Source organism: Lacerta agilis, chromosome 2 (genome assembly GCF_009819535.1).
Source record: "Lacerta agilis isolate rLacAgi1 chromosome 2, rLacAgi1.pri, whole genome shotgun sequence".
In the NCBI taxonomy this organism is placed as follows: Eukaryota; Metazoa; Chordata; class Lepidosauria; order Squamata; family Lacertidae; genus Lacerta; species Lacerta agilis.
The window spans coordinates 29374016-29393310 of record NC_046313.1 but is presented as its reverse complement, the minus strand read 5'-3'; the positions used below and the strand labels follow the sequence as shown (position 1 = coordinate 29393310).

At 44.8% G+C, this 19295-nt stretch overlaps 2 protein-coding genes across 2 annotated transcripts in view; one reads left to right on the top strand and one right to left on the bottom strand.

Moving 5' to 3' along the window:
• The window catches only part of LOC117040982 (ankyrin repeat domain-containing protein 40-like), a 58801-nt gene that overhangs the window by 21040 nt on the left and 18466 nt on the right, over window positions 1–19295 (bottom strand). The gene's annotated exons all lie outside the window — the stretch shown is intronic.
• WFIKKN2 (WAP, follistatin/kazal, immunoglobulin, kunitz and netrin domain containing 2) lies at window positions 9454–17820 on the top strand. The gene is made up of 2 exons (XM_033139181.1): window positions 9454–10355; window positions 16254–17820. The coding sequence occupies exons 1-2, from the start codon at window positions 10152–10154 to the stop codon at window positions 17772–17774; spliced, it is 1725 nt and encodes a 574-aa protein (XP_032995072.1). The 5' UTR covers window positions 9454–10151; the 3' UTR covers window positions 17775–17820.

Below are 19295 nucleotides of genomic sequence, written 5' to 3'. Positions count from 1 at the left end.
GATGCAATTAAGTATACTAAGGATGACACTGCACATGAAAGCTCATACCAAGAACAAACTTAGTTTGTCTCTAAGGTGCTACTGGAATGATTTTTTAATTTTTTTATTTTGTTTTGACTATGGCAGACCAACACGGCTACCTACCTGTAACTTATTTTCAATGACATTAAAACAGGGTGTTAATTTGTTTTCCATTAGTATAACGAGTTATCAAGGTCGTCCATCTGTACCGTAACCTGGGTGCCACCCTAAACTGTGCCTCTCTACTCTACATGGTGCGTCAGCCTCTAAAAATATAGACACCCTGGGGGGGGGGGGGACACCTGCTTAGGTTGCTTCTATCGTCAAGCCACACCTCAATGCCTGGTTCCATCTCCGTTTGTCATGTGAACAGAGCAAGCAGAGCAAAAGCATTAAGAGGCTGCACTACAAATCAGTTAGTCCCGGAACTGAATTTCAATTCTACCATGCGCTCAACTATACAGCCTTGGGCAAGTCCCTGTCTCTCAACCTCAGTCCCCTCTCTGTAATAGGGACAAAATATTGCACTCCCTGGAAGAACTGTAACAATACACTACCTATAATGTACTCTGAATACTCTGAATTGATATGGGATTGTTATAGCACTTGTTTTTAAGGGCTTCATCCCACAGAGCTGCCTAAGCATTGCACAAAGGAAAACCTGTACTAAACTACCAAGCTATTTAAGGAAAACATAATTATTATCCAAGGAGCCAGAGACTTTGCCATTCAACAGCAGCAGCAGCAGTCTGCCTGATACAGTGGTACCTCGGGTTACAGACGCTTCAGGTTACAAACTCTGCTAACCCAGAGTTAAGTTCAGGTTAAGAACTTTGCTTCAGGATAAGAACAGAAATCGTGCTCTGGCGGCGCGGCGGCAGCGGGAGGTCCCATTAGCTAAAGTGGTGCTTCAGGTTAAGAACAGTTTCAGGTTAAGAATGGACCTCTGGAACGAATTAAGTACGTAACCAGAGGTACCACTGTATATCATTTGTTTGGGATTCATTCACACATTGCTTTGCACTGAGAGAAGGGGTGGGTGTGACCTTGCCTGCCTCTGTCCTCATGCCAGGGACATTCATGATGTAATGAATATATATCACTGGTGCAAGGCAACAGGAACAGGTGCAGATTCCTTCTCCTCCTAAGCTAGGGAACTTTTAGATCAAGTTACCTCCAGCAGAAGGACTGGGAGCATTATTAGCAAATGTTTTATCTCTGAACCAATCATATGGTAGATGATGGACAGAAAAGAAAGTAACTGTGGTTCGCAGCTGTATAAGTAAGACAACCACTCAAAATCGCCAGCGAAGAGGTTTAGAAGGATGACATATTGTGACGAAAAGGGGCAAATAAAACCAATTAATATAACATATGGCAACATATGTGAATGACAGTGTGACATAGCTTACTTTAAATTTCTAAGTCTCCAGCATATACAAACCAGATGTCTTAAATTCTTCTTCACAACCATGTGGACCAGAAGCTTCTCGTTTAAAAAAAGGCAGCTCATGGCACAATCCTATATTTGTCTACTTAGAAGTAAGCCCCACTGAGTTCAAGGGGACTTACTCTGACGTAAGTGAGTAGAGGATTGTAGCCTAAGTTTAGCTAAATGAATTCATCTCCCAAATCCTCAGCACATTCTTCTTGCAGACACATGGAGTATGAACAGCTGTTTCTCAGTTCTCCCTTAACTCCACCTCTCTGTTTGTACAGGATCTCATTCTATAGCCATTTCTCAATCTCAGCAGGGCAGGTTAACTGTAGTTTGTGCAATGATGATATACTTGTCTCTAATTCCACAGTATAATTCACCAGTAACATTCTACCACAACTCCTCTCAGAGACCATTTTACGCTATAAAGCATCTTTGTTTAGTCAACTGAAACACCAATACATGCGACTTTGTTGTTAGCAGAGCTGTAAGAATTTTAAGTACTGCCTGGGAATGTGTCATACTGAGCTGCTTTAAAAAAAAAATTAAGCTTTCACAGGATGTAGTAGATATCTGTGCCAAAAGCTAATGAATAAAATATTTGGATTACAACAATGTTTTTCTACATGCGTTTACTGGGCTTATAATCTTTCTGAAAGAAGAAAGCAACCTAAAATATTGTCTGATGTCTACTTGTAAAAGTGAGAGGGTTCCTCTTTTCTTTTTTTTAACTATATGCATTAAATTTACAGTTTGTGGAAGGTGAGCAGAAAAAAAGCAGAAAATGTTAAAATTCATTAGAAAGAATGAGTGATGCAAAGCGTTGCATTGATTAGTAGTTTATTCCAAATCTCTTCATAGAGGGACTCAGACGGTTTAATTGTTTTAACGGTTTGAAGTCTTTTTGAAGAAAGGCAAGAGGAAAAAATGTTTCAAATAAATAAATAAATAAAATAATAGGACTAACGAAATGCCCATCAGTATGTTGGGTTGGTTTAAGTGCAGGGGGGGGGGGGAATGTATATTGCAGGATTCCGCAGCTCTGAGCCCAAAGTCAAGCAACACATCTACAAAGACCCTACTGGAGGAGACTGAGCAACCCACTGCCAGGGTCACAGGAGGCAGGGGGGGGGGTTGTTGTTTTGTCTCCACTGCAACATTATCCACAAATTACTTAATGGCAGCCATCCGGGGGAAAGTAAAGGAAAACTAGGTGGATGAAGGCAAGGTTTACTTCTCACTCTATGTGGATTGCTTTTTAAACAAAACCTCGAGTCTGTAAGAGTCTTGGTCAAAACAGCCAATGACTTCTTTTATAAGTTTCTCCTTGGGGCAGGTCTTTTAATTTTTCTGTATGGACACTCAACAAACACAGGCCAGGCGATCGATCCTGATTCATTGTCAAACACAGCCATGTCTTCAACCTCAACAGCATGCTAAGGGATCTCTCAGTTGTGCATGTTGTAACTGGGAGGGAAAGTGCTGCGAGGATGGTCGTTTTGTGGCTCATGTTGCATACGTCACACAGCGAGGAGTGTTTGTCTTTTTGCCCACGACTCATACTGAGTAACAGATGCATCCCTTCAAGTTTTCAGCTGTGTAAAGTTCCTCAGTGGAATAGGCATGAATAAGTATGTAACCAGAGGTACCACTGTAAACAAATCCAGGTAGGAAAGGTAGTGGACTGCTGATAGAAGTCTTCTGTAGATTGGTTGGGATGACCGCCACTGTGTTTCTGCTGTATGACTTGTCTAGGGACGTGGGTGATGCTGTGGTCTAAACAACTGAGCCTTTTGGGCTTGCCGATCGGAAGGTCGATGGTTCGAGTCCCCGTAGTGGAGTGAGCTCCCGTTGCTCTGTCCCAGCTTCTGCCAACCTAGCACTTCAAAAGCATACCACTGCGAGTAGATAAATAGGTACTGCTGCAGTGGGAAGGTAAACGGTGTTTCCATGCGCTTTGGCTTCCGTCACGCTGTCCCGTTGCGCCAGAAGCGGTTTGGTCATACCGGCCACATGGCCCAGAAAACTGTCTGTGGACAAATGCCGGCTCCCTCGGTCTGAAGTGAAATGATCGCTGCAACCCCCTAGTCGCCTTTGACTGGACTTAACTATCCAGGGGTCCTTTACCTTTTTACCTATGACTTGTCTAGGTGCTGTAAGCACTACATCCAATTCATCTACCAGCCTCTTGCTAACTTCAGACTGCAGAGCTTAGGTGACTGGCTCTAGCAGTGAGGAATTTTTGCTTGTGATCACAGGACAAACAAAAAATTATTCCTCTAAGGCACACAACAACCGTTACAAAAGTTGTCTTAGTATTGCTTAAGTTGAGAGACAATACTTGTGTTAATTTTCTGCAAACACACCCTGTGTTTTTCACACAGCATTGGTATGTTGAACATTAGATGTTATATTAGAATGCTCTTGCAGGAGAATGTGTGTGTGTGTGTTGGCTTCAATTGTGCAAACTATTACACACAGTACTTACACTGGTCAGATCATTTACAGCAAGATGGAATCTATGGGATGAGTTGTGAACAAAGGCTACCTGAGGATACTGGTGCAAACTTTGATAATATATGTGCCATGGCTGGAAATTAACATTCCGTAATGACATAGTTCCTTTCAAAGCAGCATAATATGCTAACCAAGAAGAATATTTAGAAAGCTGTGAATAGAAAAATGCTCTGCAGCCCATAGTATCATGCCCAAAGCCGTAAATCTCTGTAGGGTACCAGCATTTCTGTAAGCAGCTCAAATTTTACGACTTTTGGTTTTCAACATTCACTTCTGATCATTCAAGTTGTATAGTGCTGGTAGCTACCTCAGTATTTGCAGCTCATTTGTTCTCATGTCCTGCCCCTGTACCTGAATATTTTCTCTCTCTTGAGGTAAACACATCAGGCGTTATTTGCACAAAAACTAGCAGTGGGAGCACACTGGAGTTGGAGTAAGCAGTGATGGGAGCACACTCTAAGTCAGACTCTCTCTGTGTATTTCCACCCTTCTTGGTGTGTAGCACAGCCAACTCTTAAAATGAACAGTTCTAGTACCTGTACAGGGCCTGTAGCGAGTGCAATAGTGGAGCCTGGAGACAGAGCCAAACGGGACAAAGTCTAACAGGAAACTATACTATTCAGTTAAGGAGTGACTTCACACAGCCAGGGGTGGCATGTCCCACTTCACCGCTTCAGGTGAAACAGGAAGTGCCTCCTTGCCCTGCGCCGCCACACCTGCTGCTCTTGGTGCCCCTTCTCCACCCTCCCCGATGCTTCCGCCACTGGTGGAGAAGCAGTGCCTATGTCAGCACCAATTTTGGGCAAGATCTTACACTATTCTGGCCAATACTTCTGTGCCGGTGGCAGGGCACCCACAAGGCTGCCACCTTGGGGGCTTCTGCCACCTGAGGTGGCAGCCTCAGCCTGCCTTATGGCAGAGCCAGCTCTGCACACAAAGCCATTTATTGTGGACCTGGTGCTGCTCCTACATGCAAGTTTTGCACAGCATCCACAAAACATTGCCCTCATCAAAATGCCATCACATATTTTCTCCCATTTAATCAGGTTTGCTATTTCTGTTGGTTACTTACCAGATTTTCCACAGAAATAGTGGATCTGGGTTAAATGGGGAAAGTAATATAGAACAGCTTTTAACAAATAAACATGAGAAGTGCTATTCCTTTTAAATTTCCTAGGAGTTTTAAACCAAGTCTCAAGTTTTCTTAGTGAGTCATAGAAAATGACTCAACAAACATGATTCATAACAGATCAACATTTGGTGAGTGATACAAGTGTCTGTCCCAACCCCCAACCCCCTTCCTAGTCAGTTTTAAACAGTTGGAATTAAGTTACAGCAGTTATAAATTTCTTTGAATGTACAGGAAACACATTCAAAGAACACAACTTACGTGCAAGTGTGCTCAGTGGTTTCACTGGTACAAATCTTTTAATATAATTATGCTATTTGAATCTTGAAGTGGGGTCTTGCAAATCATTTTGCCCTGGTAACCATTAGATCAGTTTTATACCACTGCTCTCTGCCTACCTCTATGACATGTTTGCTTCTGTACACCACGGGCAATGGGATTAAGACTGAAATGTACAACCTTCCAGTTGAGGGTACCATTCAGAGATCCTCAACCCACTCAACAACACTCAACCCACACAGGCCTCTGCCTATTTCTGTTTCAAAACTCAAAGATAATAAGGATTATGCTATTATGAACTACTATGAATTGATATACATACAAGTGCTGAGAGCATCCACAGAAAGACCAGGAAAAATGCCCTTCTTCTGGAGCAATGAGTGCTTAGTATCAGAAAGTGATGGCTAAAGGTGGATCAAAAGTGACAGGAAGTCATCATCAAGGTGCCAGGCCAACACATTTTGCTGCCTGAAGTGATATGCCATGTGGCACCCACATGCACACATGGTAGTACCAACATTTTTTAAAATTATTGCCGCACCATTCAGACAGTTCCTGCTTTAATATATTCCTCCTAGATTCTTCCCTCTTGAGACATCTGTCAGCTTCTTTTCTACTGTGATTTCCAGATAAAGCTCATTAAGGGGGGAGCGTGGAGAGCACCTGGTAGATTGCCCATTGGATACTGGACCCAATTGTTCTCTTTGTGATGCCTGCCACACAGTGTCACAAATCACTCCATTTAAGTTAAGTCAGACTAATCAATCCCAACCCGTTTTCATGTGATCAGGTCACCAAATGTGACAAGAAGTAGTATGTGCAGACTGGGATCTTGCAAAGTACTTAGTGGAAATAAGAGCCATGATAATAAGCGGTATAGGACGCAAGCGCTGGTGTGGGTGCACCCCAAGTCATATAGTGGTGCAATAAGTTCAAGAAAATGATGCCTGCTGCGACAGCTATATCACGCTACATTGAGTCCTGCCTTTATTCTTCATTTAATTTTTCAAAAAAATTGTACTGTTCCCTTCATCCAGTGGATTCCAATAGATACCTTATCTACAACAGCCTGCAACCTACCCCTGCACACAAAAATATGTTCAATGGAGTCCCACCAACAGCCACCAATGGAAGGTGATTTATTTTAATGCCTAGCAATGCTAAGGAAAGGGAATGCCCATATGTTGCAATGTAATGATCTTACCAGTTAATCTAATCCTGGATGCATTGGCTAGTTTCTAAAGAGAGAGGAGCCAGGTTTCAAGTCTTTGACCTGGCAGTAGAAGACAGGGAATTTAAAATATGTACTCAGCTATTCCAACGGATACACACGGGACAAGTTTGTGATGTTTCATTTGTCCATATCTTGCACATTTCATCCATTCTTCCTGATCATAGCTGTCAACCCTCCCTGCTGTTTCCCAATGCTATAATAAGGGAATTTCCCGCAAAAAAAGGAAAAGGTTGACAGCTATGTTCCTGATACAAGGAGTGATACACAAAACCGGGTACTACTCAACTGGTGCACAGATTATGCAACTGCACACGTACAGCATTGTGGTAAATTGCCATGATGAAGACCAACATCCCACATGTCTCTAAAATTTGATGTGTGCACAACTGTACAAATGAAACAAAAGTTTGGCTAGGAAAGTGTCAGCAAACTTCTATTTACTCCAAGCGTTGTCTGCACTTCCACCTATGTATTCAATAAACTTCTTGGCAGACTTTTTTTTTGCGCTAATGTGCATACAACAGAGGATCACAGGAAGATGCAGGAAAATGTATGCAACAGAGGGAGGGAGGTGTAATCATATGATGATACATGCAATAGAGGATCACAGATGCAGACAACAAAAGACAATTATGCTTTCAGCAGTACAAACCCAAACTGCACAAATTATAAAAGGGGCATCCTTCAGCACTGAATAAATATTATACATATTATTTCAGAACTCTATTTCCCTGGAAGTTGACCAAAGTCAAAGCATCTTCTAGAAGCACTGTAAGTCCTCCTGATCTGACCTGGATTTTGTGACAAGGTCAGGACACCAGTTAAGGGACGGGGATGAAAGATACATACAGGCTGAGTAAGGAGGAGGAGGACAATAGCACTTCCCCTTGGAGCACACGTACATGGTTAAATGTTGTTCTTCTGGCATTCCAGACATCTACTGGCGCAAGCTGGCTCACATATATGCACCTTGGAAATGGCAGTGCACCCACCCCAGCATACAGAGAAAGAGCTCACCCAAAGCGTAATGCCACACTTCTAGACTAGGAAACAGGACACAAAAATCTAGATTATCACACATTATTCCTTTTGAGTTTGCTGGAAAAGGCACTACTGGCAATGCCGCCGCCACCATCCCCATCGTAGCTGTACCAGAGATAAATGCATAATAAGAATTCACTTCTGAGATTTATAAACAACACATTTTAGTTGGGATGCACCACCTGCAGCCTACATGTCAACATGGTATTGCACTAAGAAGCTCTAAAATCTTAAAATCCATGTTGTGCAGAACAGTGGCACTAGTCTGTGATATGGGCGACATAGTGCAGCTGGTCATACATCATCTCTACCGCCGTGCACAAATGCACAGTACGCTGTGGCATATAGGTAAGTTCTCTCTTTGCAAATGTACCCTTATGAAACTGTGGTTTATCAGTTTTAGCCTTGTCCAAGAACAGCCGTCTTTGGTCTAGGTTCCAAGGACAAAGCAACAGCACCTTCCTGGATGTGCCCCAGGGACGTAGAATCATATTAGGCAGCCCCATGGTGTGGGGACTGCAACAGCTGCACCCTGAGACGTGTTTATTCGCTAAATGCAGCAGAACCCATCCTTCTACTCTCCACCATCTTGCATCAGTTATGAGCTAAAGGCCTCAAAAACTCAAGTTCCCACTAGAAGAGCCTGACTCTGGAAGTTAATATCCCTACATCCAAACTCAACAAGCCAGAGCCTGACTTGAAGAGGATTGAAACATTCAGGGGAGATACATTATGTGTGTTCCACACCATGCCATCGTGACAAAACCCACACACGAGAAAGCCTCCGATTTCAGCAAGAGAGATGTGAAGAAGTAGCTATTCTGTGCACACATGGACGTTGGTTTCCCAAACAGGTCGGTGAGGGCAGGGGGGACGGCATACAAGACAAACTTGTCTTGAAATGGGGCTGGGGGAAGAGGTTTCAGAAACTCTGCACGGTGAGGCTCTGATGAGGGTCTGCTCCTCAATATCAAAAGTCCCACTGGGCATGCACAGGCCCTCTCTGCCTCACCTAAAGCAGCTTCTTAGATTCCATCCAGCACATGTTTTTCATAGCAGGCGCCGAGAGGGAACAAAAATCTCGGTGGTGGTGGGGAGTCGCAGCCACCTTCCCTGCTATAAGCTAGCATGGTGTAGTGGTTGAGAGCGGTAGACTCGTAATCTGGGGAACCAGGTTTGCGTCTCCTCTCCTCCACATGCAGCTGCTGGGTAACCTTGGGCTTGTCTCTCAGCCTCACTCACCTCACAGAGTGTTTGTTGTGGGGGAGGAAGGGAAAGGGGGAGCCGCTTTGAGACTCCTTCGGGTAGTGATAGAGCGGGATATCAAATCCAAATTCTTCTTCTTCTTCTTCTTCTGCCCCAATCTCCTTTACTATCAGACTTCTCCAAGCGTTTGTGCCCTCTCTCGGTGACCCCTGCGAATGAGATTACCCTTCTTCTTGGTGGGCAATACAAACCCTTCCTTATCAGGATCAGGGCGGAGGGAACTTAACGTTGATTGTGTTTTTCCCCATATCTCCCCCTCCTCTATGCAAAAAAAAAAAATGTAGTACATTCCTTTATGCAGGTTTCCATAGAGTTAAACTGTTCCTATTTTTTTCCCCTTAAAGAGGTCAGCAAAAAGTCGTACAATAGGGGTCTCATGTTCGTGAACTGTGAAGGAATTTTTAAAAATTTCCCATGGTGGGGTTGGAGTGCAGCGGGGAAAAAAGAAAGAAACTTGGGGGGGGGGAAGATAAATAAAGCAGACTAGGGACTTGGGGCAGGGGGTAATTTGTAAAGAAGTATTGCCTTCCAGATCCGACGCTGAAACATGCTACTCCCTCCTCCACATTTCTTTCTTCTTTTTAATCAGAAGTTATATTTAAGCTTTTAATTGCTTCAGCCTTATTAAGCTGCTCCTTTTAAACAAGCAGTTGCATGTATTTCCCTGGCATAGGGAAATCCCTCCGACTGTAGGTTCATATTATTTAGACAAGCACTCTTTCAGAAGTAAATGCCATTCTTAGCATAGGGAAGTACTTTAGGTCTAAAGGGGTTAAGAAGGCCTCCCTTCCATTCAGAAACATGCAGGGGTCCCACCGTGGCAGTTCCAGCCTTAAAAGTCTTTCCAGCTTTTTTTCCCCCCTTGTAACAAATCTGTACGACTGCCACCAGGACATAAGAAGCGTGTGCCTGTCACAGAAATAGAGTTTACTTTTTCCAACTTGTTGTACAGAGGCAGGGTATAAATACAGCTAACTCTGGCTTGGACTGAGAGCCTTTTGCTTAAAATAAGGGGGCTCCTTCCCAAGACTTTTAATCCAACACGGTCCAGAGCAGACTACGCCATCGAGCAAGTTGGAAAAGGAAGCCTGCAGGAACTTAAAGAAAGCAGGTGTGGCTGGGGTCCTTTGTTTTGTTTTTGCTTAATTTTTTTTTTTCCAAATCCAGTCACAGACACACCCAGATCCCAATCCAACTGTGGATATTTTATCTGGAGCTGTCCTGAAATGTCCTTTTTCACATTCTTCACTCGATGGATATGGATGCTGTCTGGGGAGAGCCTTATCCTATTGCTTCTGGAGGTCCCCCTCAAAGGCACTGCCTTGCCTCCAATACGGTACTCTCACGCTGGGATATGTCCAAATGATATGAATCCCAACCTTTGGGTTGACGCACAGAGCACCTGCAGGAGAGAATGTGACACTGACCTGGTAAGTGATGCACTTTTGTTTGTCCTCTTAAGTTTAAATCTAATTGCCTTCCTATAAATATGATAGCGGCTGGGTGTGTTGATGTTTTGTTTACCATAGCAGTGCACATTAATTGTTAACAGTCCTTTCAAAACCAAACCAAACCAAACCCCCGGGGCCAGCAAGAGAGCGATGTGTAAGGAGTTCACGTCCTGTAAAAGGCATTGCCTCGCCTACTTGGTTGCTAGTTCATAGATCTGATTACCTGTTGGGCTGACAGTTCTCTAATTCCAGGCCAATTCCTGCGAAAGCTGAAGATGGAAATCAGTCCCGTTCTGTGGCAAAGTTAGTCGTGTGAAGACGCATGCTGAGCAATGCACACACGCTCACACCCGGCCCCGCAGCAGGGATCCATTTTTGACAATCACAACAGTGTCAAAAGCCATTCTGTGCCAAGGCAGCACATACCACTGGGCTTGCTGCAGGACTTTTCCCTTTGGCTGCCGTTCACTGAGTGTCTGTATTCATTGTGTCTTGCCTCGACAGGTGCATTTCAAGAATACTAGACACACACACACGGGACTCCGTGGTAATGCGTACAACAATGGTGCCAATCCCACCTATTTTTGAAGCCCACTTGCTTCTAAAGGCAGGACTTTAAATTGCCTCTGTAGGCACGGCATGGCCCTGACAGCACCTATTTTAAAGCCCAGCAGCGGCAGAAGAAATGACTCAGTAAAAATGACAGCTTGGGCAGGACCTCCTTTATAGCACTTCCAGATCCAAATGCAACTTGAGCTGGCAAGTAAGAAAAGGCTGCTCATCCAGCAGCCAGCGCTGCCAGCTCATTGTGGCATCCAGGCACTCGCCTGTGCTCCTTCTGCATCACGTACCTGCCCGGAATAATAGAGTGCACTGCCGTCACCGAGTTTGTGGTCTCTGTCAAATGCCGCTCTGAAAAAGGGCAGTTCTGGTGACAAGCAGTGTCTCCCAACCCAGAATCCAAGCTGAGAACCTGAGAGGAGATATGACTGAAATTCCTTAGTACACAAAAAAAATACTCTGCTGGATAAATCGTGCCGCTTTTGAAATCAAGAGGTTGTGGTTGTGGTTACGATCAAAGCAGATTACTAGGCCAATTTCTTCATTGATTCTAAAGCGATTGCTTGGAATAGGAAGATTTTTTGGGTACAGATGCAGCAGCGTGAGATTCAAGAGCTGTACCCAAGAATCACCTGGGTGACTGTGCTTGATGAGGGCCCTGTCATGCGATGCACCTCTCAAATCACGCAGCCAGCTAAATGTCTAACTAAGGCGTACCCCACTTTCCATCAGCTACCCACAAGACACAAGGAAAACAATTGTCAATGATTCTCCTGCAGGTGTTTCAAAGAGTTTACTGGCCCCAAACTAAATAATCAAAAACCTCCTCACTATAAATAAATTTAAACGTGCTCTCTGCAAACTCCCATAGAGACTCTGTCCCTCACCCCAATTAAAACATTGTTGATATATTACATGGTGCACATGCACAAGCCACTTTTCATACTACCTGAAGTTCCAGTGCAATTTAGAGAGCTGGGGCATAAACCCAGACCCCAAAACAATATGCAACTCCAGTTAAAAGAAAGGAACAGAAAGATTGAAATGGATGTTTGTGCCGCCACTGAATTCAATGGGATTCGTTTGTGCCTTTCTTGAATTGTGCTTTCTGTTTCAGATGCACTGCAGAAACTCATGGCAACCATGTATAATAACGTCCCCAGTGTGCTTATCAGGTTGAGTTTGGGTCAATATAAGCATGGGGGTGTGTATGTGTAGGATGTTGTCTTAACTCAAGTTAAGCCAGACGTTTTCAACCAGGCACAGGCAAACTCGGCCCTCCAGATGTTTTGGGACTACAACTTCCATGATCCCTAGCTAACAGGACCAGTGGTCAGGGATGATGGGAATTGTAGTCCCAAACCATCTGGAGGGCCGAGTTTGCCTATGCCTGTTTTCAACCTTTTTAGATCCACAGCTCCCTTGACCAACTACATTCTTTCTGCAGCACCTCTGTGGGGCTCAGGAGCCCAGTTATGCCACCCCTTGCCTGCAGAGCCAGCAGCCCCTCCCTTGTGGAGTGTTCCCTCAGCCTCCTCTCCCCTCTCCTTGGCCACTGCTGCCACCCCTGGCCTCTGAGCTGCCCCCCACCCCGCAAAGAGAGGTGCCTCCTCACACTGCCCCCAGGGCCCTGGGAAGCACTCACTTGCCAGCCCCAGAGGCACCATTTGCCTGGAGAGCTTGTAGCCAGGGTTGCTGCAACGAACAGCCATGCAAGCCTTTGGGAGGCAGAGACGTGAGATGGCATCAGAGGAGGGAGGGAAGGAGAGAGGGACAGAGGCCAGTGTTGTCCGCGGCACCCCTGAGCATCATTCAAGGCACCCCAGGGTGCCATGGCACACTGGTTGAAAACCACTGAGTTAGGCAATTGGTTCACTGCTCTCCAGTGGCTCTCCAGTGTTTAAGGGAGAGGTCTTTCTCAGCTATTGAATCTGGAACTTTCTACATGCAGCGCACGGGCTCTGCCTCTGGGTCAATTGCTACCCCTAATGTAAGATGATAAAAAGTACACTGGGATGATTTGGGTGTTACACATAATTTCTAAATCCAAATAAAAAGGCTTCCAGTTAGGGCTGGGGTTTTTATTTATTTATTTAGACATTTCTACTCTGCATTTTCAGACACAATACATTTAAAGCAACTCACAAAGAGTTAAAAACCAAAAACATTTACTTTTTTTTAAAACCAGCAATTCCTAAACAGCGACCAATCCACAAAACCTAGCTTCATAGATATAGGAGCCAGCCTTTATAATCTAAACCAAAGGAAAGCTCAGCCATAAAAAGCTCAGCTAAACTAGATGGTGCCGTATGATTCTTCTGAGAAAGCAAATTCCTGAGTTTATAGGCGCCACCACAAATCAGGCCCTGTTCCACTTCAGATGGTGGTAGAATACAGTGTTGAACCACCTCTGAGGATCTCAGTGGGGCAGGCACAATAGTGAATGAGTAAGAGTTACTTTAAATACCCTATAGCCCCAAACTGTTTTATGTCTTTAAATATGATAGCCGTACCCCTTTAATAGTTCAACTATTACTGGAGTGATGTATTCTGTGTAATATGCCCCTACAACAGAGTTTGGGCAGAGGTTGGATGGCCACCTGCCTTGGATTGATTTTGTTGAGATTCCTGCATTGCAGGCGGTGAAACTAGATGGCCCTTGGGGTCCCTTCCAAATCCACAATTCTATGTACATTCTAAGCACCAATATTCTGCATCAGATGTAGTTCTTGAACACTCTTCAAAGGCAGCCCACCTACAGATTCACTGAGCTGGAAGGCAGTATGGACATCCTGTAGTCCAACTTAATGCTCAGTGCAGAAGTTACAATACAGGATGCATCTAAAGCATCCCATGCAACCTCTTTTTTCCCTTTTCTTTTTAATGGAAATAATAAACACTCCGGAGGGAGACTGTCCCATTGTCAAGAACAGGCTGAACTCTTATTGCCAAATTGGCTTTCCTATTGGCCAAAGCCCCAGAGCATCTCTGTCTTGTCTCAGCTCTTTAGCTCAAATGCATCTCACCACAATCCCATAAACAGATTGCAGATTTCCATTGCTTCCCTGGCATCAGATGGAAAGGAGAGGGAGGGTGCAGTGTCATATGCAATATTTAACTCCAAATCCCTGGATGATTCCAGCTGCCATGCTAAACAGCATGGAGGCAACACAGGGAAAAGCTGTGCCTTCCTGTATAAGCCAGCGGTGTGGCTCTGCTTTTCACCACCCTTGAGTGTTTTTACCAGGCTGAAATGCATAATGTTTCTTGATACTAACAACATTTCCCAAAAAATTAAATGCCTGAGAGGGGAGGGACTGATAGTCATTTGCCCTGCAGCATATGGGGAGGCCTAAGCCATCCCTCTTTGCTGTAGTCTCAGTAAAATTAACCCCCCACCCCGAAATGGCAATTGACATTTGAGCAGAAACCTCCAAATTTACTGCTCTGAGGACAAATTCTCCACACTTAACACCCTATCAGATGAGCCTAAACCCAACAACATACCGTATATACTCGAGGACCCTGGGTTCTGTATTTTTGTGATGTCTAACAGGGCGTCTCTCTCCAGGATCCATTCCCGAACTTTGTCCGGGCTCCACAATTTGAGTGTATTAAACTCCGGTAGGGTGTATCTAACCAGGATATCAGATAGGTTTTGACGCCAAGTGGTGTTCTTTTGAAGAGAAACAAAGGCTTGTTTGGCCAGTAAGGTGTTCGAGGTATTTGCAAGGTTGATGTAAAAACGTAAGAATCTCAAGTGGGCCCTGGCAGACACAGAAGGTAATCCTACCTCCACTCTCAAGTAAGCTGCCGGAGTTCCTTGAGGAAGGCCTAGGATCCTCTTGAGATAGTAATTTTGCAAGATTTCAAGCCGTTCCAACAGCCTCTGGTTCCACCCCCAGAGCTCTACCCCATATAACATCTGGGGAATAGCTTTCCCAACAAAAGCTCTTATTGCCGGGATCACCAATTGTCCTCCCCGGGTATAGAAGAAGCTAAGCAGGACACCAATTGTTCTTCGTGTTAGGAGGGTTACAGCCTTAAAGTGGGCTAGCCAACTAGATGTAGCCTGAAATGTAACACCCAGATATTTAAAAAAAGGGCACTGTTCAATTACATGTTCATCTAAACCCCTGTGGGGTTTTAATACTTCCTTAACTGATAGGCTTTCTGTCTTCTGGGGTCTAAAGTTTGCATTTATGTGAGCAGTTCAGGAATGGAACAAGCTGCCTGGGGAGAGTAAAGAACCGCTGTTCTTGTACGCTTCTTAAGGAATGGTTGACTGGGGTGAGCGGGCGACGGCGGCACGAGAGAGAGAAAGGGCTTCTTTCTCGCCGCCCCCACCGCCTGCCTCACTCGAGTATAAGCCGAGAGCAGCTTTTTCAGCAGAAAAAATGTGCTGAAAAACTAGGCTTATACTCAAGTATATATGGTAACTGACTGATAATCTCAATCGGTTCAGGACCTTTCTATTCTCCAACAGGAGCCTTGGGAGGCCACTTGGGAGTAAGAGGCCACTCACGGATGTTCATGAATGACAGGCCAGAAAGCTGTCATGACTCAGCCAGCATGGAACATTATGTGGTTGGCTTGCAGGAAGTTCTGGAAACCTCCCCTCAAGAAGCAAACCACTTTGTTCAAGTGGCTAAAGCAACCCTCGATCTAGATTACGTCATGAAAAGAAGGTTTGAGGAATAACTAGGGTTTACAAGGCCATAGCTCTGTGTAGGTCCTGTAGGACAAAGAAGAATTTTAGTAAGATGCACTCAGGCCATGATCCTTTGCATGGGAGTAAATCCCTCTGCTCACAACGAGACTCAAAGTGAGACATGCAAAGGGTTACGCCGGTGTGAAGAAGTGAACAATGCCAAAACAGAAGTGGGGGTGCAAGAAGAGACACCACAACAGAACCGCCACTCCAGATGGCCTGGTGAAAAATGATCCCTCAATCCCTGATGACAGCTATAAGTAGTCCCAGAACATAGAAGTACAACCACTGGGATTTCCCAAGAGAATTTTTTTTTTACAGCACAAGCCTATCTATGTTTACTCTGATGTAAGTCCTACTAGGAGGGTTAGAAACTTACTTTATAAAAAGTTAAGAGTCTGGGGCCCCTGCTGGCTGTGGGCCGAGATTCTGGGGAACGTGATATTTTGAAATAGCAAAATATCCTTTCAAAACGCCTAATATTAGGCGATCCTAATACTCTACAAAGTTGACATCTGTCTTAAGAAGCAGTATAATCTACTTGGGGATTCCAATTAATTTACAAAGATTTTGTCACTGTGGTCTTATTTTTTTCTTTGTCTTAGGAATGCGAGACCTTTGAGAAGTGCTGTCCTAATGTCTGCGGAACAAGGAGCTGCGTTGCAGCTCGGTACATGGATGTGAGAGGGAAGAAAGGACCTGTTGGGATGCCCAAAGAGGCAACGTGTGACCGTTTCATGTGCATTCAGCAAGGTTCAGAGTGTGACATCTGGGATGGACAGCCTGTTTGCAAATGCAAAGACAGGTGTGAAAAAGAGCCGAGTTTTACTTGTGCATCTGATGGCCTCACCTATTACAACAAATGCTACATGGATGCAGAAGCATGTACCAAAAGCATTACACTCAACGTGGTGACCTGTCGCTACCACCTTACATGGCCAAACACCAGCCCTATCCCGCCGGAGACCACGGCTCGCCCCACTACTGCCTACTTAGAGACAACCATCACTGACATCCTTCCACCTGTACTAGTCAACAACCCAGCCCATCAGTCTGTCTACGTAGGCGAGACTGTTAGCTTTCTTTGCGATGTCACTGGACGACCCAAGCCAGAAATCACTTGGGAGAAGCAGACCGAGAGTAACGAGAAAATCATCATGAGGCCCAACCACGTCCGAGGGAACATTGTGGTCACAAACATTGCCCAGCTGGTGATCTACAACACCCAACTACAAGATGCAGGCATGTACACTTGCACTGCCAAAAACCTTGGCGGGATTCTCAAGGCAGATTTCCCACTGTCGGTCCTCAAAGGAGAAGCTACGTCAATGGAAGCAGCCCAGAACAAAACCCACTTTCCAACAGACGAGTGCCTGAAGCAGCCGGACAGTGAAGACTGTGGGGAGGAGCAAACCCGATGGTACTACGACGCCAAGAAAAACAACTGCTTCACCTTCATCTACGGAAACTGCAACAGCAACCTGAACCACTTTGAGACCTATGAAAACTGCATGCTGACTTGCATGAACGGGCCGATCAACATCTGCAACTTGCCAGCCCTCCAAGGCCTCTGCAAAGCCTATGAGCCCCGGTGGGCGTACAACAGCTTGACGAAACAATGCCAGTCTTTCATATACGGAGGCTGCGGAGGCAACGAGAATAACTTTGAGAGCAGAGAGGCCTGCGAAGAGATGTGCCCTTTCCCTAGGAACATGCACTGCAAGGCCTGCAAGGCTTGCAAACCGCGCCAAAAGCTGGTGACGAGCTTCTGCAAAAGCGACTTTGTTATTCTTGGCCGCGTCACCGAACTGACGGAGGACCAGGACTCAGGACACGCGCTGGTGACCGTGGAGGAGATTTTAAAGGACGAGAAAATGGGGCTGAAATTCTTGGGGAGGGAGCCTCTGGAAATCACCCTTTTAAACATGAACTGGAGCTGCCCGTGCCCCAACATAACTGCAGCGGGTGGTCAGCTCATCATCATGGGTGACGTCCACAACGGAATGGCTGTTTTGCAGCCAGACAGCTTTGTGGGGACGTCCAGCATCCGGCGTGTGCGGAAGCTTCGTGAGGTCATCCACAAGAAAACCTGTGAGCTATTAAAAGAGTTCTCAGGACTGCACTAATACCCTGCTAGTATCTTGTCAGCTTTCTTGTATTATATTAGTGCTAACAAAAGAAGGTAGGCTATGCTGGAAACTTTTTTTTTTAATAGAAAATATCTCTGCTGATTGATGTTATGTATTACACAGAAGCTGTATATTAATTCATTAATCATGTGTAGTAATGAGGCAGTAGCCTTTTGGTGGGGAGGCAAGCACTTAAAATAGCAGCAAACCGCTATTAGCAGATTTGAAAATGTATCTGTCTGGAAATGACCCCAACAATCATCGCACAATACCAACACAGCTTTAACAGCAAAAGACCAAATCTGTAGCATTCTGTTTGGTTCAGACCTACGGTAAATCAACGTAACGATCATTGTTCTCGTTTGGAGTACAGACATGTGTGAAAACCAGCTGAAATGTATCACAAACATTTAAGTAGGCTGTAAGAGAGAGAAAGAAGTGTACATTATTGTCTATAGTTATGATAATTATACCAGTTAAACCAATCCATCGCAGAATGTGTCGTTATCTGAAATGCAAGCCGGAGGAAAGAGCCGCAAATTTAATAGGAATTTCAGATTTCTGTGGATTGTGTCTGATCAAGCCAAACTCACACACACACACACACACACACACACACAGAGAGAGAGAGAGAGAGAGAGAGGCTGGGAGCCTCAGTGGTATCCCTCTGGAGGCTTTGCCTAAAAAACTGGTTAGCTCCCCTGTAGCTACGGTTTTGGCTAATGGTTTCTAGGGTATTTACCATGTTAATTGTCACATTAATCCACTTATTACAGTGCAACTGTATGACGTCCATCAGATTGCAGAAAACCCAATTTTATTTTCAAAAGAATTATAGAGATGTAAAGGGGTTTTGTAGGCCACCTAGTCCTAACCCATAGTTGCATGCATGGAATCCAAAGCTATAGCATCCCCCAACAGATGGCTGCCCAAAGACCTCCAAAGAGGGAGAATGCCCATCTCCAGTAATTGGCTCAATTGTCAAGCTACTCTTGCTGCTGAAAGGTTTCTCCTTATGTTCAACCAAAAAATACTCTCTTGAACTAAAGCTCATTCAATCTAGTTCTGCCTTCTGTGACAGCAAAGAGCTAGTCTTTGCTCTCTTCTATGGGATAGACTTCCAGGTACTGAAGAGTGCTATCATCTCACCATCAGTCCTAGCATACCTTTCCTCACAGGACATTTTCCATACTCCTCCTGACTTGTATTTGCTGCCCTCCTCTGACCATTCCAGTTTTTCTGTATCCTTCTTAAATCGTCATATACCAAACTGGCCACAGTACTTTAGACGAGGTCTGAATAAAGTGAAACTATTAGGTCTCGTGATGGCTTGGAAACCACGGCTCTATTGATGCAGCCGAAAATCACAATAGTCTTTTTTGCGGCTGCACAGTATTGCAGACTCACGTTCGTCTTGTGATGAACAGCAATTCTGTGGTCTTGTTTTTACACGCACTACTCCCAAGACGGGTATTTTCTATTCTATACCTGTGCATTTGATTTGGGGTTGGGGATGTA